The sequence below is a fragment of the Mirounga leonina genome, unplaced genomic scaffold (assembly GCF_011800145.1).
Source record: "Mirounga leonina isolate KUSES-001 unplaced genomic scaffold, KU_Mleo_1.0 Mir_126, whole genome shotgun sequence".
NCBI classification, from domain to species: Eukaryota; Metazoa; Chordata; class Mammalia; order Carnivora; family Phocidae; genus Mirounga; species Mirounga leonina.
The window spans coordinates 21,964,527-21,990,316 of NW_023270314.1; the positions used below are offsets into that span (position 1 = coordinate 21,964,527).

General features: G+C 44.1%; 1 protein-coding gene across 4 annotated transcripts in view; it reads right to left on the bottom strand.

Annotated features, from left to right (window-relative positions):
- Window positions 1-223: 223 nt before the first annotated feature.
- Window positions 224-25,790, bottom strand: part of LOC118008692 (17-beta-hydroxysteroid dehydrogenase type 6-like) — a 46,694-nt gene continuing 21,127 nt past the window's right edge. For 2 of the 4 annotated variants that reach the window (XM_035002344.1, XM_035002343.1), the window contains 4 exons: window positions 9,652-9,984; window positions 7,917-8,175; window positions 3,691-3,854; window positions 224-764 (listed from right to left, as the gene is read on the bottom strand). In XM_035002344.1, the coding sequence (XP_034858235.1) occupies window positions 547-764; window positions 3,691-3,854; window positions 7,917-8,175; window positions 9,652-9,964 (954 nt within the window). In that variant the 5' untranslated portion in view covers window positions 9,965-9,984 and the 3' untranslated portion in view covers window positions 224-546. Of the gene's footprint in view, window positions 765-3,690; window positions 3,855-7,916; window positions 8,176-9,651; window positions 9,985-10,112; window positions 10,303-16,556; window positions 16,734-25,790 lie in introns of those variants that run through there. The other 2 variants (XM_035002342.1, XM_035002345.1) reach the window with 2 other exon arrangements.

A 25,790-nucleotide genomic window follows, 5' to 3' on the forward strand; every position in this document is an offset into this window, starting at 1 on the left:
AATGAAGGGTGGGGAACTGCTGTTTTTTATTTTTAAGCTTTTGAGTATTAACTGAACATTTAACTATATGTGTGTATATTATTTTAATTTACAAAATTAAAAATCATTTATTTTTAAACAAGGAAGAAACATTGTCAAAAATAGCTGACAGAGAGAAGAAAGCAAAATGAAATATTTACTAAAAGTACCACAGTACCAAAAAAAAAAAGTACCATAGTACAAATAAGGATACACAGGCCCTTTATTTCTCAATAGTCCTCGAGCAAAAGTGTATCATAGCACAGAACTATTCATTTACATAAGGAAATAATATCCAAACAAGCTGAACTGTTTTCAGTCTACTCTGTTTCATAGGCAAAGAATGATGTATTTTGGAAATATTCTCATCAAAAATGCTTAAAATAGTAAAAATTCAACACCTCAAGGAATAAGCTTTGGATATCTGGAATATAAACATGTTAGTTCCTAATAAGGATTACTGAGACACTAATTATCAGTTTCAGGCTTCTGTCTTCTTCATTTCAAGAGCCATCACACCAGTTTTCTTTAGACTGCCTGGGCTGGTTTGGGCCAAGATCTAGTCAATATGTAGTCTGACAGAGATGTGGGTAAATAAGATAGAGGAATGAAGAAAAACAGAGAGTCCCAGCCAGCTGAATATCGAGTGCGGGGATGCACAGATGTCAAAGCATGTTCCATGCAGTCAGTGACCAGGTTCAGGTTTGTGCTACATTTCAACAGCCCTTGTTTGACACCATCGTAATCTGTATACAAAAAGAGAAAGGGTGGTCAGCAATCTTATTCCGTGTATTTTTTTTTAAAGATTTTATTTATTTGTTTGAGCGAGAGAGAGCGAGCATGAGCAGTGGGAGAGGCAGAGCGAGAGGGAGAAGCGGGCTTGGAGAACGAAAAGCAGACATCCCCCTGAGCAGGGAGTCCGATGTGGGGCTCGATCCCAGGACCACGGGATCATGAGCTGAGCCAAGGCAGATGCTTAACTGACTGAGCCACCCAGGTGCCCCAATATTATTCCTTGTATTTTAATATTAAGATCCTGTTATACCAGGGTGCCTGGGTGGCTCAGTCATTAAGCGTCTGCCTTCGGCTCAGGTCATGATCCCAGGGTCCTGGGATCGAGCCCCACATCAGGCTCCCTGCTCGGTGGAGAGCCTGCTTCTCCCTCTACCACTCCTCCTGCTTGTGTTCCCTCTCTCACTGTCTCTCTGTCTGTCAAATCAATCAATCAATCAATCAATCTTAAAAAAAAAGATCCTGTTATACCCAGTCACAGAAGTCTAACTACATTTAATTTCTACAAGGATTAGGCTGATCAGATCTATGCTTCCCAGTGACAGCCACCAGCCAAATGTAGCTGTTGAACTCTTAAAATTTAGCTAGTATGACTAAAAACTGAATTTTTAAATTTTAATTAATCTTAGTTTTAAAACTCAAATCCATTACTGGAAAACGTTTTAGTATTTTTGGAGTTGTCCATGGATGAAAATAATTTACAGTGCTATCCAACAGAAATATAATGAGAGCTACATATATAATCTTAAATTTTCTAGTTGCCACTTAAAAAAGGAAACAGGTGAAATTAATTAATTTTAATAATACAGTTATTTAATCCTACATATCCAAAATACTATCATTTCAGTATTTATTATCAATATAAGGTATTTTTTATTCTTATAAGTAATGCTAGTGGCAACTCTAAATTTTCTTAATCTACAGATGAAGTATTTCCTAGGAAAATTTAGCATCCAAGTTTAGATATGCTGTAAGTGTAAAATACACACCAATTCTCAAAGACTACTAAGAAAAATAATAAAAAATACCTTATTAACAACTTTATATTGATAATAACTCTATGAACAATTTCAACTCCCTTAATTTTTTTTTTTTAAGATTTTATTTATTTGTCAGAAAGAGAGCAAGAGAGCATGAGCACAAGCAAGGGGAGGGGCAGGCAGAGCAGGCTGAGGGAGAAGCAGGCTCCCCACTGAGCAAGGAGCCCAATATGGGACTTGATCCCAGACCTCTGGGATCATGACTTGAGCTAAAGGCAAACGCTTAACCAATGAGCCACCCAGGTGCCCCTCAACTCCTTTTAAATCATTAAATATATATATCCTTTTTTTAAAAATATTTTTATTTATTTGAGAGAGAGAATGAGAGAGAGAGCATGAGAGTGGGGAGGGTCAGAGGGAGAAGCAGACTCCCTGCCGAGCAGGGAGCCCGATGCGGGACTCGATCCCAGGACTCCAGGATCATGACCTGAGCCGAAGGCAGTCGCTTACCCAACTGAGCCACCCAGGCGCCCTATATATATCCTTTTATATCTATATATACTTTGATGTATAGTCACTACAATAAATTCTATTTCCCTCTTAATTTCTATTGTCAAACTATATGTATCCAGAAGGGGGAAAAATTCCCTAATACCCAGTTTAAAACCTTAGATGGGAAAGAGTTTACAACTATGGCTGGCCCTCTGGCATGTTGGGAACTGTAGTTCCCTGGCTTGCTATGAGTTCTGAGAGGCTCAGGCACCGTTTTGTGCTAGCTTTTTCTTGATCCAGTTTTTCTCCCCTCTGCTATCGGTGACCCTCTTAGGCCTGATGCACCCAGAAGACGGTGCTGTAGGTTGGGAGTCTTCTGTCTGCACTTCCGTCTACCTTTCTTTCTCGGGACTACAGTTATCACTCAAAGCCAGTGACAGAGCCGCTGCCACCCACCCATCACAGGGTCCCTTTGTGAAAGGAGAGCTGCTCCCTTTGGCCTTGGCAAGCTGCTGACTCCTTTGTGTGAAGAAAAAGCATCACTGCCCCCAGGAAGATGGAACCCCACACCAATGTGCATGACTTACTTCTATGAAGAAGGCTGCTTTGCCTCCACCCCCAAACTGCCTCCTCTTCCAGGTCATAAGAATGCCATTCTTACAAGAAACTGAACCATCTAGGGGCGCCTGGGTGGCTCAGTCATTGGGCATCTGCCTTCGGCTCAGGTCATGATCCCAGGGTCCTGGGATCGAGCCCCGCATCGGGCTCCCTGCTCCGCGGGAAGCCTGCTTCTCCCTCTCCCACTCCCCCTGCTTGTGTTCCCTCTCTCACTGTGTCTCTCTCTGTCAAATAAGTAAATAAAAATCGTTAATTAAAAAGAAAGAAATTGAACCATCTCTCTCCCATGAAGCTTCTGAGGGCTGCACATGGGGTCCAGTCTCTGGGGACAGCCAATAAAGCGCTGCAAAGCTGGTCCTCACCCACTTCCCCCTGCCCACACACGCCCTCCCTCCTCCCACAGTAAGACATGGAGTTTGTGCCTGGGCCCTCTGTTACCAAAAGGGTAGACAATACTGAAGGCTGTACTTCAGTTGTGCAGGCCTCCCACACCAGCCCCGCCAAACTACAGAGGGGCACACGCAGAGGTTCTGGGCCTCTAACCATGTAATACCTCCCTAGTGCTCATGTGGCCTTGGCCCCAGGCTGTCCATATAACCTCTTCCTCAGCCATGACAGCCATCACCAAGCCAACCATGAGGGCACTGGGCCCTTCCCAAACCCCTCCTGTCCTGGGAAGGCTTTGTTTAAGGAGCTTTGCTCTCAGAGGACCTGCTCATCATTCTTCACCAACCCTCTTTTCCCCTTCTCAGGCAAGGTTAGCCATTATCCTATCCAAAGAAAAGCTCACGGGTGTCAAAAAACTTCTGTCCATAGGCTTCCTTGATATGCACAGGGACTTCTTCCCAGGCTTGCTTTAGTTTCTCTAAGCACTGCTGTGGTTCTGTCATTCCGGTTCTGAAGTAGCCAGGTTCAACTATGCTGATTTTCACCCCAAAATGTTGAAGCTCACGCCTGAAAATAAAAACCCTTGAGTTAACTCTTTTGCTTGGAAGACACAATTTCTTTTTTTTTTTTTTTTTGGAAGACACAATTTCAATGCTCTCAGGAAGGAAAACAAAACAAGTGTATAAAAACATCTCTACTGAATATTTTAAAAGATAAAGAAATGGAGAGGAAAAGAAAAAAAATTTTTTAATATCCCTAGGTCCAACAATTGGGACAGGATTATACAAACTACCATAACCATTCAATTCTACATCCACACTTTTCACAGTTATTAAGTCCCTACCATGTGTTAGACAGTGGAGCCAGGCAGAATACAAGGAAGAATAAAGAAAGTTAGCATTTTTATGGCAGCTACTGTGCTAAGCTTCTTACATGCACATCTCAGAAAATTAAGGCTCAGTTGTTAGCCTCAAAACGTTCAGTGGATGAATCCGACAAGTAAGCAAATAATTGTAACACAACTCAGAAGAATTATAAAGGAGAGATATTCAAGGGGCTACATATGTAGAGAGGAGGAGGCAGATAGATTTTCTGAGGGAGTCAGGGAAGGCTTCAATGAGGAGAGAATGTTTCAGCTGAGGCTTGAAGGATAAAGAGGAAATTTCTGAGTGAAGAAAGGGGAAGAGCAAAATACCAGGTAGAGGGAACTGGACCTGCAAGAGCATGGGCCTCTGAAGAATTACCATGTATTCAAAGACTACAAGAGACCATTAATGGAATATGATGTGGGCATGAAAATTACAAGTCATTGGTCATTCTAGAACATTCAGGTTAGTTCAACAAACAGTTCCAAAATCCTTCTCAGGGGCTGGGTATGTCAGGCACTGTGCTAAGTGCTGCCTTCACCAAGTGAAATAAGATGGCGTTGTGTCCCACAGGAGAGGTATACTCCAGGTGTTTAGGGGACAGTGATGAGGGGTGTTCCCTAATCTAGAGGTTGAAGTGGCCTCACTGGAGAAGGTGAAGCCCAAGCTGATGTCAAGGACAAATGTTTGAAATAACGGTCCAGAAGAAGGTAAAACACAAAGCATCATGACCCTCTAAAGCGGCAAGTGGTTCTCAAAGTGTGGTCCCCAGATAAATGGCAACATCAGCATCTGGGAGCCTGTTAGAAATACAAATTATTGGACTGTAGTCCAGATTTATTAAGTCAAACTGGGGGGTGAGACCCGACAATCTGCGTGAATAATCCATCCAGCTGGCTCTGACGCATCCTAGAGGTTAAAAACCGCTTTTCTAAAGGAAAAGCCCCCTTATCAAAGCAAAATCTAAAACCTTCCATGGTAGAGCCTCAGAGACTCTCCAGGTGCCCGTATGTGCTGGAGAAGAGAGAGGGCTGTGCAAGCCAGTGGTGCCTCTGCCCTAAAATTCCACTTCCCCTTGTAGCTTCCTCACGGTGATTCCCATCACACCAAGACGCCTGCATTCCCTTTAAAACTCCAGCTCATAAGTGGGACAGAACTTCCTTTCCCTGTTCAGCCTTAGCACAATTAAAGCACATGAAAATTTTCTAAAGGAATCTGTGATTTGAACATTGGAAGGACATTCTTTGCTCCTGGTCTGAGAATGAGTCAAGGGGTCTGAGTCACCAGTCATGAGTGGTGGTAAATCAATAGGCAGCAGCCCCGTGGAGGCAGACAGAAGGTCAGTTAGGCTGGAAGCCAAGCAAGGTGCCTGTCACATGGTGACAACTCATATGACTTCCTCAATTATTTCCCTATTCCCTTCCTAGGCAGATAATACAATATGCATATTATAAGAGACATCTACTAGTCATGGCACGTGGTAGGCTATATAATGGCCCCCAAAGATACCAGGTCCTAATCCCTGGAACCTATAAATGTCACCCTATGTGACACTTTGCAGTTGTGATTAAATTAAGGATCTTGAGACAGGGAGATTATGCTAGATAATTTGGGTATGCAATCACAGCTATCTTTTTTTTTTAAGATTTTATTTATTTGAGAGAGAGAGACAGAGATAGCGAGAGAGAGCACGAGCAAGGAGGAGAGGGAGAAGCAGACTCCCTGCCGAGCAGGGAGCCCAATGCAGGGCTTGATCCCAGGACCCTGGGATCATGACCTGAGCCAAAGGCAGACACTCAACCGACTGAGCTACCCACCCACACCAGCAATCACAACTGTCTTTATAAGAGAGACAGAGGCAAATTTGAAGACCCATAGAGGAAAAGAAAGCAATATGAACTTGGGGGCAGAGATTGGAGTGATGTAGCCACAAGCCAAGGAATGCTGACAGCCCCCAGAAGCTGGAAGAGGCACAGAACAGATTCTCCCCTAGAGCCTTCAGAAGGAACCTGGCCCTGTCAACAATTTGATTTTGGCCCAATAACACAGATTTCAGGCTTTGGCCTCCAGAGCTGTGAGGGAATAAATATGTGTTGTTTTCAGACACTGTAAATTATAGCAGCCATGGGACGCCTGGCTGGCTCAGTCAACAGAGCATGCGACTCTTGATCTTGGCATTGTGAGTTCGAGCCCCACGTTGGGTGTGGAGATTACTTAAAAAGATAAAATCTTAAAAAAGAAAAACTACAGCAGCCATAGGAAGCTAATACACAGTGCCTAAAATATTCACAGCTCATTCCCAAGTGCGAAACTGCCCTAAAGTCTGTTCCTGCTAAACAGGGAGTCTGTGCAGCAATATTTGGTGCCATGTGACTACCCCATCATGTCCCCAGCTAACTGGACCAGGGAGGGTACCTGGTGGGAGGAGAGCCCTGCTTAGGACTAGAGAGCAGCTCTGCCTGTTATTACTTGTGTTGTGACCATGGTGACTTACTAACCTCTGCACCCCAGTTTCCTCACACATACAATAAGGATAAAAATAATACCTTCCTCATTGGGTTGCTATGAAAATTGTGAGATGTAAAATACTCGCAACAGTACCTGGCACATAATAAGTGCACGAAAATGTCACAGAACAGGTCTCCTGACACACACAGAAAATAAACACAGCTAACAGAGTCCTCCCTCTTAGGAAGGAAAAGGTAAAGGTAAATATAAAAAGGAAGCAGCGGATAGAGCTACACAAAGCTGAAACAGTGCATGAAAAAAAGCGAGGAGGTAGTGGGGCGCCTGGGTGGCTCAGTCGTTAAGCGTCTGTCTTCGGCTCAGGTCATGATCCCAGGGTCCTGGGATCAAGCCCCGCATTGGGCTCCCTGCTCCGGGGGAAGCCTGCTTCTCCCTCTCCCACTCCCCCTGCTTCTGTTCCCTCTCTCGCTGTGTCTCTCTCTGTCAAATAAATAAAATCTTAAAAAAAAAAGAAAGAAAGAAAGAAAGAAAAGATATACAGAGTAAAGCAGATGAGCGCCCAGAGAGAAAGAGTGTCACCATGGAGAGACAAGGACAGGCTCACTGTAAGGAGGAAAGAAGACAGTCATCTTCTCTTCAGAAATGAAATTTTTTTTTAAAGATTTTATTATTTATTTATTTGAGAGAGAGAGAGAGAGAGAGAGAGCACATGAGATGGGGGAGGGTCAGAGGGAGAAGCAGACTCCCTGCCTAGCAGGGAGCCCGATGCGGGACTCGATCCCGGGACTCCAGGATCATGACCTGAGCCAAAGGCAGCCGCTTAACCAACTGAGCCACCCAGGCGCCCCGAAATTTTTTTTTAAAGATTTTATTTATTTGACAGAGACAGTACACAAGCAGAGGGAGGGGCAGAGGGATAGGGAGAAGCAGACTCCCCGCCGAGCAGGGAGCCCAGGACTCTGGGATCACGACCTGAGCCGAAGGCAGACGCTTAACCATCTGAGGCCCCAAGAAATGAAATTTTATCAAGGATAAATCTTGAGAATGAAAAGTGTGATGTGGTGGCAGGTCACAAAGACCTAGGGTCAAAACACAGTTCAGCCAAATCCGGGTGGTGGCAGGTGAACTTTGGGAAAGAGACTTAAATCCGAGCCTCAGTTTCCTATATAAAACAGACTAGTAATAATATTTACAAATCAAGATTTTTGGAGTAATGAAATAAGATAATGTAGGCGAAAGCAATGAGCACAGTGCCTAAGACATATTTGTTGCTTTTGTTTTAACTTAAGAGCATTACCTCAGAATATCTGAAAAGGCTTCTACTCCATACTTGGAGCTACAGTAGACTCCTCCAAAGAAAGCAATTCTTCCCAGAATGCTGGAGACATTAACAATCCTCCCCCGTGCTCTCCTCACCAAGGGAAGCATGCTCAAGGTCAACTCAATCAAACCAACGAGGTTCACTTTGAGGACATCCATATAGTCCTCCATCTTCAGCCACTCACTGTAGCAATGTGGGTGAAAAATGCCTGCATTGTTGACCAGGCCCCAGAGTCCTAAAACAAAGTCAAAGCAGAAGTTTGGTTTCAGACAACACAGACAGACCATTTACCTTAATCCATCTTCTGCTGACAACTAAAAATGTTAGACAAAATATATTTTTTTAATGTTCTTATATATATATCAGTTAACAAGAAAGTATAGAAAGGTCAGGGCAAAAACTAAGGCAGGAATCCAGAGACAGTAAAGAGAACACTGATGCCAGTTTTTGATTTGAGGGAATTTGCCAACCAGTGTGAACTTGAATTTCAGTATTTATAGCCTCAAAAAAATTCATAATAAGATATGAAGTCCAGGGCCCACCTAAGGTAGGGATTCTAATAAAAAAAATACTTTTTTCATTAAACTGGGATCTTTAATGGCTATGCTATCAGTACAAGGGTGAGATAGAAAGTCCTTCCAAAGGACTGACAGTAAAACTGTCCACCTTGAACTTTGGTGTTGTGGAGAAGCAGCAAGAATCAACCCTATCAACCCTGAGGAATCATAACCACAAGCCATCCCTCATGAGAGTTTGCGGCCAAATTCCCACTATCTGGATGGTCCAAAACTCTCAAGCCAAGAATTAAGTTCAAGGTGGTCAAGGCAGTTCACTGTCATAAATCAGAATACAGAAGGAAACAAAACCCCAAACTCAAGAACCAGCAGAATCAATAGCAGAAAAAGACTCACAAAGACATTAGATACTAGAATTATAAGACATATAATATGAAATATGTATGCTAGATGTAACTTTATTTTTTTTAAAGATTTTATTTATTTATTTGTCAGAGAATGAGAGAGAGAGCACATAAGCAGGGGGGAGCAGCAGGCAGAGGGAGAAGCAGGCTCCCCCGCCAGGCAAGGAACCAGACATGGGACTTGATCCCAGGACCCTGGGATCATGACCTGAGCCGAAGGTAGACGCTTAACCAACGGAGCCACACAGGTGCCCAGGAATGACTTTTAAATGGTAGCCAAGGGGAGAAGAATCAGTTTCTTAAAAATACGATGAAAATTCGGGGCGCCTGGGTGGCTCAGTTGTTAAGCGTCTGCCTTTAGCTCCAGGTCATGATCCCAGGGTCCTGGGATGGAACCCGGCATCGGGCTCTCTGCTCGGCGAGGAGCCTGCTTCTCCCTCTCCCACTCCCCCTGCTTGTGTTCCCTCTCTCGCTGTGTCCCTCCCTGTCAAAGAAACAAAATCTTTAAAAGAAAAAAAAAGAATACCTTGAAAATTCTTTAAGCATAAAAGAACTATGGTTATAAATACTCCACTGGCAAAAGTGGGATAATAGCTTCAAATCTATTTGGCTCATTCTTCAAGGTAAACCTTGTTAAGGAAATGAAACACCACCAAGGATCAGGACTATCCTTCAAGTGAAAAAGACAGCCTTTTAGGCCCTGCTTTTGAGAGTTTACATATAGAGAGAAAACTTTAACAACTTCATGCCCATGAAGTTGAATGAATGAAAGGAGAAACTACTTCTCCTTACCTCTGTCCCCCACACGCTCCTTCACCCACTGGGCGGCCACAGAGATGCTCTCTGTCTTGGTGACGTCCAGGATCACCGTCTCCAGCCTGTCTGACGTCTGGCCTCTCAGCTGCTGGGCCCCCTCCTCCGTCAGACACGCGGCCAGCACCCTCAAGCCTCGCAGGTCCAGCTGCCTGGCCAGCAGGTTCCCGAAGCCCGAGTCGCAGCCCGTGATGAAGACGTACTTGTCCTGGAGGTGGCTCACCACCTGCCTCTCCCAGTACCAGCGCAGGAGGTAGTAGAGGCCCACGAGGGCCACCACGGACAGCCACATGGTGAGGGGACCTCCTTCCCCTTCAAAAGAAAGAGAACAGCTTTCATTTCCTTCTGTCCTTTTCTCTTTAACCAGTTATCTACTGCGTATATACTATGTGCCAGGCATTGCACCCAGGGCTGGGGACTCCATAGTCACCAATACTCACAGAGCCACAGTCCAGAGAGGGGATCGGGGGTAACAAGACAAGTGCCATGCAGTGTGGTGGGTGCCGTAACAGCATACACAGAGTCTAGTGAGGCTCCAAAGGAGTAGGACCCACTGCCGACAAAGTTAGAAACGGCTTCACAGAAGCACTGATTTTGGAACTACTTCCTGTAAGACAGCTAAGAGTCCAAAAAGTAGACCCGGATGAAGAACATTCCAGGCAGCAACAGTGTGTATATGAAAGAAGTGGTGAGCATACCCTCCTGATGCCTACAAGCAGTTGAACGTGGTGCAGGACAGAGCATCCAGAGGCCGTGAAGGCTCAGACCAGGATGTTCTTGTGGGCCACACTAAGGAATCTGGACATTATCCTGTAGGCAACCAGAGTGTGCTATTATTGGGAGGTACTAAATTGAGGAGTAAAATAAGCAGATTTAGATTTAGAGAGATCTGTCTCACAGTGGGAGTGGAAGGTATATTTAACAGGGCTGTGAGGAAGGCAAAGAGATCGGTTAAGAGGGCACCTGGGTGGCTCAGTTGGTTGGGCGACTGCCTTCGGCTCGGGTCATGATCCTGGAGTCCCGGGATCAGGTCCCACATCGGGCTCCCTGCTCAGCGGGGGGTCTGCTTCTCCCTCTGACCCTCTTCCCTCTCGTGCTCTGTCTCTCATTCTCTCTCTCAATTAAATAAATAAAATCTTAAAAAAAAATTTTTTTTGGAAAAAAAAAAAAAAGAGATCAGTTAAGAGACCCAACTGTTTGGGTGAGATATTGCAGCCAAAGCAGTTTGTAAATAAAGACCAATCAGATGCGTTGTTGAAATGAGTGCTCAGAGATGCTTACATCTCTTCATGCAGTTCTAGAGAAACAGCCACCACTTGGGGGCAATCTATAGTGCTGGGTGAAGTAACACATGATTCATAAGGACATAAAACACCATCAAAGATGGGTGTGAGCCCACTAGGACAGCATAAGACCTGCACCATGACACCTGCATGAGGTGAATCTAGGCCATTCAAACTCTTTGGCTTGGCATTCAGGCCATCCCAGTGCTCTGGCCCTTGACTTACTCCTTAGGCTTCTTTTTTGCCACATCTCTCTTGCACCCCACTCTTCAATCATAACTAGCAGCTTTCAGTATCCCACAGGCCTTTCATGCCCCAGTACACAATTCTCTCAACATTCCTTCTTTCCCAGCCCTCATCCATTTGGCAAATAATGCTCATCTGTTAATACTCCACTGAATCATCATTTTCATTCAACAAACATCAATTCAATACCTACTATGAGTCAGACACAATGTTAGGCACGGATAAACAACAGTAAGCCCAACAAGGTTCCATTATTCACTGAATTCACCATCTAAGTGTGAAGGCCAACAAGAAAACAAAGCGATGGAATAGAATCAAGGACAAGATGCTGCTGGGAGCGCTCTAGAGAGATCTGAGGTTTCTACAGAGAGTAAAATAGAAGTTGAGATCTAAAGGATAACAAAATAGTAATAACAATAGCTAACAACAACAATAGCATAACACTTGCTATGTACCAGGCCCTTTTCTAAGCATTTCACATATATTAACTCACTGAATTCTCACAACAGCACTGTACGGCAGGTCCTGTCATATCCCTGTGTTAGGTTCAAATGCCAAAACATTTAGGGGGTATAGCTCAGTGGTAGAGCATTTGACTGCAAATGCCAAAACATTTAGGCATGCAAGTGATTCGGTGGGGACAATACCATGAGAGGATAAAGGGGAGAGTACAGAAGTAGGTGGTAATGCGGATCTGACACCTCTGAAAGGAGAAAGAGGATTTGAGAGCAAGCTCCTTCAAGTGCAGGACCCTGAGAAAGTGTCAGCCAGGCCAATGGGGGGCCCTTGAGCAGAGACTCCCCAGTAGAATCCCACCCTGGGCAGAACTGGCTGGGCTCCATTGCTGCCGCCATGCTCGGTCACGGGCATGGGGGGGCCCAGGAGAAGCATGCCTCAGTATACAGGCCATTGCAGATCCAAAGGCAACAGATGGAGGCTGTGAGTCAACGGCACTCCTCAAAGCTGACTGTCTTGAAAAAACATCTGAGCAACACATTTCCATGACTGCCACATTATTTTATAGATGAGCACTGAGAGATGAAGTATAGCTCAGGGCAAAGCAGGGGATGAGTGGTCCAGGCAGAAGACTTTCCTGACCGCTTTTTTTTTTTTTAAAGATTTTATTTATTTATTTGAGAAAGAGAGAATGAGAGACAGAGAGCACGAGAGGGAAGAAGGTCAGAGGGAGAAGCAGACTCCCCTCTGAGCAGGGAACCCGACGCGGGACTCGATCCTGGGACTCCAGGATCATGACCTGAGCCGAAGGCAGTCGCTTAACCAACTGAGCCACCCAGGCGCCCTTCCTGACCCCTCTTAACCCGACCCCTGGTCTAATAAAATAGACCACTCCCTCCCTGGCATCCCCACTGCAGCCTGTGCTTGAGTGTATCATGACGCCCACTAACTTGTTACACTGCTTCCTTCCACTTTTAGATTGTAAAGCCCTTGCGAGCCCAGGCTACGTATTCATCTATTCATCTGCACCTGGTGCAGTGAATGGCACACAGCCGGTGCTGTGTGGTTAGATAAATGCTGTTAGATAGATAAGATAGAAAAATTAAATGAAAATATCCTGGCGGGGCTGGGGGAAACAAAGGGAGAAAAGAGTAACAGTAAGAATGAGCCAGAGAAGTAGTAGAAATAAAGCCAAAGGAAGCCAAGGGGAGAGGGGCTTAATGGAGGATCAACTCTGCAACACGGAGATCCACTGAATACTAGCGGGTTACTAGTGATCTACACTAGACTCTAAGGGAGTTAAGAGTAAAGAAGCCAGCCTGCAGTGGGCTGATGGATGGACTGGAGGGCAGGAAGTAGAGCCAAGTAGAGACTCATTTCAAAGGAGTGTGTGGAAGGAGAAGAAAGAACGCAGTAACTACAGGGGAATGAAGTGTTGTGACGCTGTGATTTATAATAAAAAAATATATATATGGTCTTTGTCCATTTCTGGCACAATGCTTAAAACACTTAGAATTTCCTTGGGGCGCCTGGGTGGCTCAGTCAGTTAAGTGGCTGCCTTCGGCTCAGGTCATGATCCCAGGGTCCTGGGATCTAGCCCCACATCGGGCTCCCTGCTCAGCATGAAGCCTGCTTCTCCCTCTGCCACTCCCCCTGCTTGTGTTCCCTCTCTCGCTGTGTCTCTGTCAAATAAATAAAATCTTTAAAAAAAAACAACACTTAGAATTTCCTAAGTGAGGAGAACAAAGCTGTATTATTATGTTAATGAGGTTACCTTGGGGCCACATCTAAGGATGAGGGAACCAACAATGTGGTCGGAGGGTTGGAATGAGTCCCACCCACTCCTCTACCACTGGAAGGGGAGAGGGGCTGGAGATTGAGTCTAATCACCAATGGCCAATGATTTAAATCAATCATGCCTATATAATGAAGCTGCCATAAAAAAAACAAAAGAACAGGGTTCAGAGAGCTTCAGGGTTGGTGAACACATGGAGATTAGGGGACAGCCACATGCTTGGAGAGGGCATGCAAGCTCTGCATCCCTTCCCCACACCTTGCCCTACGCATCTCTTCCATCTCTTCCATCAGCTGTTCCTGAGTTATATCCTTTTATAATAAACCTACAGTAATCTAGCACATAAAATATTTCTGTGCGGTTTTTTTTTTTAATTCCAGTAGAGTTAACACATAGTGTTACATTCATTTCAGGTGTACAATATAGCGATTCGACAATTCTATACATTACTCAGGGCTCCTCATGATAAATGTGCTCTTAATCCCCATCACCTATTTCACCCACCCCCTGGGCTCCATTGCTGCCGCCATGCTCGGTCACGGGCATGTGAGGGCCTCTAGCAAATTAATAGAACCCAAAAAGGGGATCATTGGAACTTCCAATGTGTAGCCAGTCAGTCAGAAGTACAGGTGATAACCTGGGCTGGTAGCTGGCATCTGCAGTAGGGGCCGGGGGGGGGGGGGGGGGGGGGCAGTTTTGTAGGACTGAACCTTTCACCTGTGGGATCTGATGCTATCTCCTGGTAGAGAGTGTTGATGTGGGAAACAAAGGCAGAAGAAAAATTACTAAATTTCCTTACTACTTACCGCCATTGACAAGTCCTTGAAACAAACTGACGTTCCTCTAGGGACTCAGCTGCCTCGATGCTGACACTTTCCCAAGGGCAAAAGGCAATCTTGGCCTGACCCCCAGGACCCTGTAAGTCTACTTTAACATATAAAAATTCCTTTGGAGGGCACCTGGGTGGCTCAGTCGTTAAGCGTCTGCCTTCGGCTCAGGTCATGATCCCAGGGTCCTGGAATCGAGCCCCACATCGGGCTCCCTGCTCAGCGGGAAGCCTGTTTCCCCCTCTCCCACTCCCCCTGCTTGTGTTCCTGCTCTCGCTGTCTCTCTCTCTGTCAAATAAATAAATAAAATCTTTAAAAAAAAAAAAATTCCTTTGGAAACTTCCTTTATCTCAACTCCCCAAGATACATGTTGGCAATCATCCCCCAAGCCTATGACCCACTGATAAACATCTGAAGGGTCTCATGACTAAGGTTTGACTAGACAGCAATAAATGACCTTTTCCCAACAATAACTAGCCCCCTCAAGTTCCTGGAAACCTTGCTTCCAAAATTCCTTAGAGACTTACACTATCCCTAATCCCCTCCCAACTTGAAAGCATATAAACTACCACCCCTCACAACCCCAATGCAGCTCTTTCTGCCCCCGGGGTCCTATCCCCATGCTTTAATAAAACCACCTTTTTGCACCAAAGATGTCTCAAGAATTCTTTGTTGGCCGTTGGCTCCATGTCAGAACAGAGATTTATCTATTTATACTACTATTTCTTGATTTATTGGTTCTAGACATTTTCAACTGACTTCCTGCCATGGTAATGAGAACTTAGCTTTCTCACACTATATTGTCAGTCTCTTTCCTTCTCATCCACAGGATGCTGCCTGGTTAATTTCCTTTAAGGAGTTTTGAAGTTGAACTCAGAAAACACCTTCACAATCGCAATGCATAAATTAAGATCTACTATTTACTTCCGGCCTGAGCCTCGCCACCCTTGGTCTTCACCATCATTTGAAGCTGTTCTCCCATGAAGATCTTGAAAGCTGAAACTGCCCTCTGACTACAGGCCCTTCGTATCTTTAGGGCTCTTTCCCCTCTTTTCCACACCTCTCCCTGTCTCTTTCCTCCCCCAATGCCCTGCCTTTGCTCAGTCTTTTATTACAGTCCTCTTATGGCTTCGTTTACCTCCTTATTCAGTGTAGGTCCCACGGCCAGCCACTTGAGGGGCATTTTATTGGCATCCCATCCACATTCTCTCATTGCCAGCTGCCAAATGGCACTGGAGAGAGGCCACAACACCAACAAGTGATACCCCATCTCGGCTGGACTTTACTGATACAAGGCAGACTTTCTTTTTGCCTCCATCTGACCCTTCCCTCGTGTGTGTGTGTGTGTGTGTGTGTGTTCCCAATAACACCCGTTCCAAATCCTCTCCAACCTTCTCAATTTCCCAACCTCATGTTCATCGGGCTCTCCTTCCACAGATGAGCCTCCCTGCCAAAATACAGATCAGCTCAACCTCATCCTCCTCACTTCCAAACCAATGGCCTGCACAGTCTTAATTCATACCCATGTTTTGCCTCTCATTTCAGGGGCTGCCACATCCCCCCATTCCTGCTCTAAATGTCTCTATATTGTCTACCTGTCCTCTGGGCTCCCTCTTTTGTCTTTCCTCCTCCCTGAAACCATGCTACCCTGCCACCCTTTAAATGACCATCCTCTCTTACCCCATGTGGTCAAAATATTCAAAGAGCATATACACAGGTCCTCTAGTGTCTCACCGTCCATGCGTTCCCCAACCCCTTGTACTCCACCTCCCGTTCTCATCCCTCTCCGGAAACTCAGAGCTCACCAGGGACCAAGCAGACAATCCCCAAGGCCTTTTATCTCTCCTCCTTCTCAGATATCACTGCAATAGTTAGCACTTTCTTTTTTCTAGTAATTTTATCTGGTTTTCGAATTCCAACTGGGTCTTGGTTGAAGGAGGAGATTGCTTTCAGATCATGCCATGCCCTTGCTGGAGTCTGTCCATGGCTCCCTGTCACCCACTGATAAAGTCAAAACTCTTCAGCTTGGCACATAATTATAATAGTGAACAGTAGGGCACCTGGATGGCTCAGTCGTTAAGCATCTGCCTTTGGCTCAGGTCATGGTCCCAGGGTCCTGGGATCGAGCCCCGCATCAGGCTCCCTGCTCTGCTGGAAGCCTGCTTCTCCCTCTCCCACTCCCCCTGCTTGTGTTCCCTCTCTCGCTGTGTCTCTCTCCGTCAAATAAATAAATAAAATCTTAAAAAAAAAAATAGTGAACAGTAATTTAGAACTTACCTTGTGCCAGGCACTGTTCAAAACAACACACACACATACAACCTCATGAGGTACGTGCAATCATTATGCCTACTTTTCAGATGAGGACCCTGGGACACAAATTAAGGCAAAAATGAAGGGAATTGTCCAAAGTCAAACAGAGAGTGAGTAGTAGAGACAGGATCAAATCACCACACCATACTATCTCTCTCCTAGAAGACTTCCCATGGTCTGGCCCTGGACTACTTTTCCCACCTGAGCTCCCTGCTCTCACAGTCGGAAGCCATCACCTGCTCCATCTTGACCACCCAACTCTAGGAACACATTCCTCCCTTGACTTCCGAGATACTCCACTCTCCTGGTTCTCCTGCTTCCATCACAGCACCCCTTCCCTTCCTCCTCATCTGCTCCTCCTCTCCTTCCTACAGCCTAAATGCAGATTCCCCAATGTTCTGTCCCAGAATCCTTCCCTGCCTGCTCCTCATGCTCTCCTTGGCAATCTCATCCCCTCTTACGGCCCAGATCTATATCTCCAACCTGACCATTTTCTGAGGCTGTCCTATATTCCTAATTTCCTGAAGTACTCTCCAGCCAGATGTTTAGTCAGATACTCAATATACCCAAGACAGAACTCATCATTTTCTCTCCTAAAGGTGCTTCACCTCTAGTATTCCCAATTTCTATTTGTATTACATTTTAGTCTTAACACTCCTGTCACTTCCTCTTCCTGGCCGCATGCATTCTTTGAGGAGATGAGGCTGTAGAGTCGGGCTCTGTTGTGTCTGAAGCACCCGTCCCCTTCTCTTCATCCCTATGGCCACATCCACCTTCAACACTCAGTGCCTCTTGCTTGGCCTATCATTGAACCCTTCTCACTATACCCACAGGGTCAGTCCCTTCCCCTCTCATCCACATGGTGCTGTCTGCTTAATTTTCCCAAAGCACAGCTCTGCTGATGTTACTACCTGAAAAGCCCTGAACCTACTACAAATAATCTAAAACTTTAGTTGGGTGTACAGGGCCCTCCATGATTAGGCCTCAAACTTACCTCCCCTTCTTCCCACTCACACAACCTATGCCCAAACCAAAGAGCCTGCTGCTCTCCATTTAGTTGTGCTCTGCTCTTTCCATGCTCCAGGTCTATACTCTTACCATGCCCTTTGCCCTAAATGCCCTGGATGCTCATCTCTGCATGTCAAATACTCCCTTGTCCTGCAAGCCTCAGCAATTCACACCTCCTCCATATAAAGCTTTCTCTGAATCATCAATAGATCTGCTCTCCCATAACATCTATTCATACCTCTCCCACGCAACTCATCTCTCCAACTGGACTGGTACCCCTGGTGCAGTTCTGTGAGTGATTCATCTTTATAAGTGAAACAGCACCTACTTCAGGGCTTTGGTCCAGTATGAATAAACAATAATCACTTCTAGAAGAGCCTGTTTGGTTTTAGCACAATCGGAAAAACGATGCCACTGCACCCAACTGACTGACTACAATTATGTGTCACAGCTATATTCCCTGCATTATTTTTGTTTTTCCTGAAGGTTGTAATTATAATATATAGTAAGTGTTTCCACAGGCTTTTTCCTTCTCCGTAGATAGTTAGAAAGTATCTAATTCCACAAAGACACATAGAAGCAAGTATAATAAGCCAAGACTCCAAGACTGAACCTGACCACTCTGCCCTGCATGGGGCTGCAAAGCCTTGCCCAGTCTTTGGCTCCTCCATCCTCCTCTCTCTTCACTCACACTCAATTACTCTCCAAACCATACAGATGTGTGTGGTGTGTGTGTGTGTGTGTGTGTGGTGTGTGGGTGTGTGGCAGTTTTATACCTTTATTTGATAATCAGCAGTTGGTTAGTTCTCATCCACATTAACTGTCTGTAGATTTTTTTTAAAACATTTTATTTATTGGGCGCCTGGGTGGCTCAGTCGGTTGGGCGACTGCCTTCGGCTCAGGTCATGATCCTGGAGACCCGGGATCGAGTCCCGTATCGGGCTCCCTGCTCAGCGGGGAGTCTGCCTCTCCCTCTGACCCTCCTCCCTCTCGTGCTCTCTGTCTCTCATTCTCTCTCGCAAATAAATAAATAAAATCTTAAAAAAAAAAAAAAAAACATTTTATTTATTTAAGGTCTTTGTTTATTTGATTTTGACTGGTTTGGGTCTTGGTGACCATGGCTTGGAAGTACACTTCAAACATTGGGAATTATCTTCCTTATAATAATCATAATGATCTCCCTGGTATGTCATATTCTCTCAAGAGTTTTACATGCATGTTCACAGTCACTAACCACCAATCAAACGATCTCCCTAAGACTGGAACATCAGAAAAAGAACAAAGAGGATGACCAACTCAAAAATTGTGAACCTGAAGCTGTAACCTGTGGATATCTCAGAGATTAAGCAAAAAAATTCATGACCTGTGAATACCAAACAAAGGATCAACAAAGTTATGTTAAAAAGAAAACAACAGCCCCAAATGGTGTCATTTAGGTCAGGCCCCACACCAGGGCTTAATACCTAATTTAACTGGGGTTTCAACCTCCCCCAGAAAAACAGTCTTAATCAGGAATTTTCTGATCGGCACCTATAAGTCTGCCACATGGGCCCTCTCCACCCTCCAAAGGAAGATGGGGTGATCTTCATGGTAAGACCCCCTACACTTCCCCTTGAGGGAAAGCAACCTTGCCTAGAATAATCCGTTTCTTTTGCTAATAACTTTCTTGCCCCACCCTCCTTCCTATAAAAACTTTCCATTTTGTACAGCTCCTCTGAGCTCCCCTCTACTTGCTAGATGGGATGATGCCTGATTCATGAATCATTTGATAAAGCCAATTAGATCTTCAAATTTACTTGCTGAATTTTGCTTTTTAACAGCTGCAAAAACTACAGAATAGTAGCTGAGAGTGGAACTGATCCTTAAATTTTTATGACATCTCAAAAATAATTTTTTTATCACATCTCTCACTGAAACTGCGGGTCTGATCAAAAAGGGGATTATGTTAAAAAGAAAACCACAGGCCCCAAATGGAGTCACTTATGTTAAGGCCCCGTGTCAGTAAACCATGATTTAATACCTAAGCTAACTGCAGTGTCAACCTCCCCAGGAATGTAACCTTTAACCAGTCAAAATGGAATGTCCTGGTCAACACTAGGAGATATCCCCCATAGACCCCTTTCTCCCTTAGGAGGGCAACCTTGCCTAAAGAATGCATTCCTTGCTAATAAATTTTTTTTTTTTAATGCCCTCTCTGTGCCTTTAAAAACCTTTCTTTTTCCGAGCTCAGTGCAGCTCCCCTCTCCTTGCTAGATGGGATACTGCCCAATTCATGAATCATTTAACAGAGTCAATTAGATCCTCAAATGTACTCAGCTGAGTTTTGCTTTTTAACACAGTCAAGTTGGAAAACTCACTGTTTCTCAAACCTGCCAGTGTATTTCTCCCTCTGGGGTTTTGCCCTTGCTATTTCCTCTACTTGTTCGCTGAAACAGACATTTATTAAATACCAACTCTGTGCCAAGCCCTGGGTAAGTGCAGAGGATACAAAAATGAGTAGAACAGTGCTAATCCTTAAGAAGCTCACAGAACTAGTAGGGGATATAGAAATAGAAATAAATTATTAAGAAAATGTGGAGAGGACAGCAAGAGAAAGCATCTGTTATATCAAAGGTGTAAGGGCAGAGGTAGTGCTGGAGGCGAACAGAAGCTCAGCACCCTAAGCAGAAGGACAAGAAGTATACCTCAGGCAGCAGGAACAGGCTGTGTGAGAAGGCAGAGAGGTCTGTAAGGCTAGAGGCCATGGAGTAGCAAAAGATGATGCTGGAAAAATAGGTAGGGACCTGATCAGGAAAGCCCTTGGATGGTATGCTAAACAACGTAGACTGTGTCCTACATTTTCTCATCCATACATTTAATAAACATTTATTGAGCACCCACTATGTGTCAGGCACTGCATTAGGGGCTCACCCCTCATTCACTGCTGGTGAAAATGTAAAATGGTGCAGTTGCTTTGGCACCTTGAAAACATTATGCTCAGTGAAAGAAGTAAGTTGCAAAAGACCACATATTGTATGAGTCGATTTATAAGATATTTCCAGAATAGGTAAATCTATAGAGAGAAAGAGTAGGTGAGTAGTTACCTAGGGTTGGGCTGAAGGAGGCTGGGGGGAAATGGGAGGTGACTGGTAAAGAGTAAGAGAATTCTTTTTAGGGTAATAAAAATATTCTAAAATTGATTTTGGTGATGGTCACACAACTCTGTGAATATATTAAGAGTAATTGAATTGTAAACTTTAAATGTGTGAATTGTATATGTGAATTATATCTCAATAAAGCTTTTGAAAAAGTAAAATAAACAATAGACATAATAAATATGTTAGAAGAGGATATGCACTTTGGAAAAAAGAAAAAGAGCAGAATAAGGGGGATCAAGAGGCCTGGAGTGAGGACAGTTTACAGTATTAAATATAGTTGTCAGAGTAGGCCTCACTAAGAAAGCAACATCTGAACAAAGACATGCAGGAGATGAAAGAGTTGACCATGCAGTGGGTATGAGGAGGAAGGGAGCAATTAGAAATATATAAGAGGCAGATGCCCTAGGACCCAGTGATCAGATGGGGGAGTCCTAGGATGATATCCAGTTCCAAATACCTGAGATGCAAGGATGGTTCAACATATACAGAAAGTCCTAGGGGTGGGTTTGGGGCTAAGGGGGGAAAAAAAAAAGAAAGAAAGTAAGTCCTAGACTCCACCAAGAAACCGTTGGAACTGATAAACAAATTCAGTAAAACTGCAGCATAAAAAAAAAAAGCAACCTACAAAAATCAGTTGCATTTCAATACACTAATAATGAACTACCTGAAAAAGAAATAAAGAAAGCAAACCCATTTACAATAGCATCAAAAACAACAAAATACTTCGGAATAAATTTAACCAAAGAGATGAAAGATCTGTACAATGAAAACTATTAAGACTTTGATGAAAGAAATAGTAGAATACACAAATAAATGGAAAGATCCCATGTTCGTGGATCAGAAGAATTAATATTGTTGGGGCTTAGTCGGAACAGCATGCAACTCTTGGTCTCCAGGTCAGGAGTTCAAGCCCCACATCGGGAGTAGAGATTACTTAAATCAATAAATGTTTTAGGGCGCCTGGGTGGCTCAGTCGTTGGGCGTCTGCCTTCGGCTCAGGTCATGATCCCAGGGTCCTGGGATCAAGTCCCACATCGGGCTCCCTGCTCGGCGGGAAGCCTGCTTCTCCCTCTCCTACTCCCCCTGCTTGTGTTCCTGTTCTCGCTGTCTCTCTCTGTCATATAAATAAATAAAATCTTAAAAAAAAAAAAAGATTAAAAAAAATAATAATAAATAAATAAAATAAATGTTTTAAAAAAAGAATTCATCTTGTTGAAATGTCTACACTACCCAAAGCCATCTATAGATCAAATGCAATCCCTATCAAAATTCCAATGGCATTTTTCACAGAAGCAGAAAAAACAATCCTAACACTCTTCGGGAAGCCCAAGAGACCCTAAATAGCCAATTTAATACTGAGAAAGAAGAACAAAGCTGGAGGCATCACATTTCCTGATTTCAAACGATACTACAAAGCTATAGTAACCAAAGAGATATGTTACTGGCATAAACACATAAACATAGACCAAGGGAACAGAATCAAGAGCCCAGAAACAAACCCACATACATAGTCAACATATACATAGGAGCCAAAATGACAAGAAAAAATAAGTGTTGGCAAGGATGGGGAACAACCTGAAGGAGATTGGGAAGGAGAAAAGGGAAAGCCTTGGAGAAGTCTCAGGGAGATGAGCAATACTGAGGGCTGGGTTCTGCTTAGCAAGTGTCTTCACTGAGCTATACCCCCTTGGGCTGGAGATGCTTGAGTCCAAACATGACTCTGTAGGAAACACCTACAGAGCCTTTTCTTTACCAGCAGTGCAGTCATTGGCCCATCCTGTCTTGGAGACTCGGTCCCGAGACTGTCTACATGAACTATAGAGGTCATCTGGCCATTTCCCAGCCTGAGATTTCCTCCCTCCTCTCCCCATTTAGAGTGAGCTCTTCTCCCAGGGAAGGTTATTATTTATATTTGTGGATGGGGCAATGTAAGCATGAGGGGAAAAGGGAGAAGCTAGGGGAAGAGGAAACAAAGGTATAAGAGGGTGTAGGGAAGTGGGACGTGTCCAGGGGCTCCAAGAGGAAGTACAGATGGTTTAATCTCCACCTAAGAACCCACTAGGGTGTCCCTCCTTTGTCCCTCCCTCCCCACTATCAGTCTCCAGATCCCAGCCTCCAGCCCAGGTTTCAGTGACAGGGCCCCCTTGGAGCCCCACGAATTGACCTCGTTGGTTGTCTCGGAATCTGGGGCAAATACAGGGTCCCTAGCCACTGGCATGGGTATTAGAAATTTAAATCATATATAATATGACTTAATATAATCATATATATATTATGATATATCATAATATATCAACTGCTGCCCCTAATTGGTTTCTCTACAACCAGGAAACCCAAAAGAAACTAGCCGTGATACTCGTCATCTATCCCTCAGTAGAGCAATCATAAAAACCTGACACAGGTATGAGGAGGGAAGACTGGCAATCCTCGGTGTTAGGCTCTCTGCTAAACTGGGCTTCCCTACCCAGCCATTGTACGTGCTGTGCGCTGAAGACTCTCATATCCAAACCTGGAGATGTTTCAGGCTTCTGCGATTGTCCCCTTCAGCAACAGTGCAGAATGTATTCCGTTTGTCAGAACGCTTTTTTGGGAGCCTGTTAGTTGATACCAGTGAGACCACCTGGCTAATTCCTGCCTACTTTTCCTTGTCTTCCTTTCCAAGAATCTCTCTGCATGAGTTCCAATGCCCCCAACCCTAATTTTGTGGCTAGCATAAAGTCCTGAACCTGGATTCTGAGGCCAGATTACCTGGGTTCAAATTCAGGCTTTATTTGCCATTTACTTGTTGTATGGCCTTGGGTAAGTGAATTAACCTCTCCGTACCTGGATGCTCATCTTCAAAATGGGAAAAGGACATCTCCGTGATTTGTTGAGAAAGTTAAATGAGTTAACACACATAAAACACTATAAAATTATTAGATATTATTAGCATTATTTTGGTTGTTGTTGTTTTATCAGTGCCATTCTAGGTCTTTCTCTATGAGCCCTACCTCTTCCTCCAGGCTTTAACAGAAGGAAATTACACCATGAGAACTCAAACTATTTGGTGCATTCAGATGTCAAACTCCATGTGTTGCAACATCCTTCATCATTTCTACCAGCTCTTTATCACCATACTGGACAATGCCAATTCACCCCGCCTTTCTTCAGTCTCAAGCAGAGGACCTAGCTCTCTGCAATATAGTGCATGGCAAAATAAGGCCTGTATTCCCTCCTTTCAAATCTTCAGACCTGGGTTTGTCTACAGACTCCTATCAGTCTAGTCACTGATCCTAAGAGTGAGTCTATAATCAGCACATGGGGAGCAGCTGGGTGGATCAGTCGGTTAAGTGTCTGTCTTCGGCTTGGGTCATGATCCCAGGGTCCTGGGATCAATCCCTGTATCAGGCTCCTTGCTCAGTGGGAGCCTGCTTCTCCCTCTCCCTCTGCCCCTCCCCCTTCTCAGGCTCACACGCTCTCTCAAATAATTAAAAAATATATATATATACATACACACACACACACACACATAATCAGCACATGGATTCATGGACTGATCCACCACAACATTCTCTGTTCTCATTTTGGACATACAGACTAGGTGGTACCCAAGTCAACAGTCACTTACCATAATCAGATGCACCCACTATAATGTTTTAACTGAAAAAAAGTTGACAATGTCAAGTGCTGGCAAAAATATGGAACAATCCAGCATTTCCATTGAAAGAGTTAATTGATTCAATCAGTTTGAAAAATGGTTTGTCCTTATCTACCGAAAATAAAGATCCACCTTCCCTATACTAATTGATTCCACTTTTAAGTGCATAACAAAAACAAAATATGCGCACATGTGCATCATAAGATGTGTTCATAGCAGCATTATCATCTGTAATAGCCAAAAGCTGAAAACAGCCCAAATATGCAACAACAGTAGAATAAATAAGTTGAAATATGTTCACACAATGTAATGCTATACAGTGACAAAAATGAACTATAGCTACGTACAATTAGGTGTATGAATCTTACAAACATAATATTGTGACACAAAAGAACTTTGTGTAGATTCCACCTACACACAATTACAAATAGGCAAAACTAATCTACGTTGCTACAAATCAGATTCATGGTTACCCTTGGGGAGGTGGGTGGGGTCAAAGATGGAGGGAGGTATTTAGGGGGTTGTCTGGGGTGCTGGTAAAGTTCTTTTCTTGACCTGTGTGGCTGTAATGTAAGTATTAATTTTGTGAAAATTCATTGAACCATCCACTTATGATCTGCATGTTTTTGACTCAAATTAGAAAAATAAAAATACTTCTTTGATAAAAAAAGAAAAAAGTCTGAAGAAAATCACCTCTGCATTTGCTTATGAAATTCTAATCAAGAACAACATGTATCTGTACACTGTGCAAGACCCCATACAATAAATCCTGTCATTGGGGTGCGTGGGTGGCTCAGATGGTTAAGCATTTGCCTTTGGCTCAGGTCATGATCTCCAGGTCCTGGGATCAAGCCCCACGTAGGGCTCCCAGCTCAACGGCAAGTCTGCTTCTCCCTCTCCTCTGCCTCTCCCCCGGCTCATGCTCGCTTTCTCTGTATCTGTCTCAAATGAATAAATAAACTCTTTTTCAATAAATAAATAAATAAATACATAAATACATACTGCCATGCATTTGGTACCAGAAGAGTACTTGTCCTTTCTTTTTCTTTTCTTTGAGATTTTGTCTTTTCTAAGTAAAGAGTATGCTACTGGTTATTTTTTTTTAAGATTTTATTTATTTATTTGAGATTGAGCAAGCAAGAGAACAGGAGCAGGGGTGCAGAGGGAGAGGGAGAAGCAGGCTCCCCGATGAGCAGGGAGCCCGATGTGGGGCTCTATCCCAGGACCCTGGGATCATGACCTGAGCTGAAGGCAGACACTAAACCGAGTGAGCCACCCAGGCGACTGCTACTGATTATTTTTAAATTACCTAGTTCTTCATATTATCTTAGAAGTTCAAAGCCAAATTTAATGTTCAATCAGAATAATTCTCTTAGCCTTTGTAGACAGCACTTTTTTCTTCTTCGCTCTTCTATCACT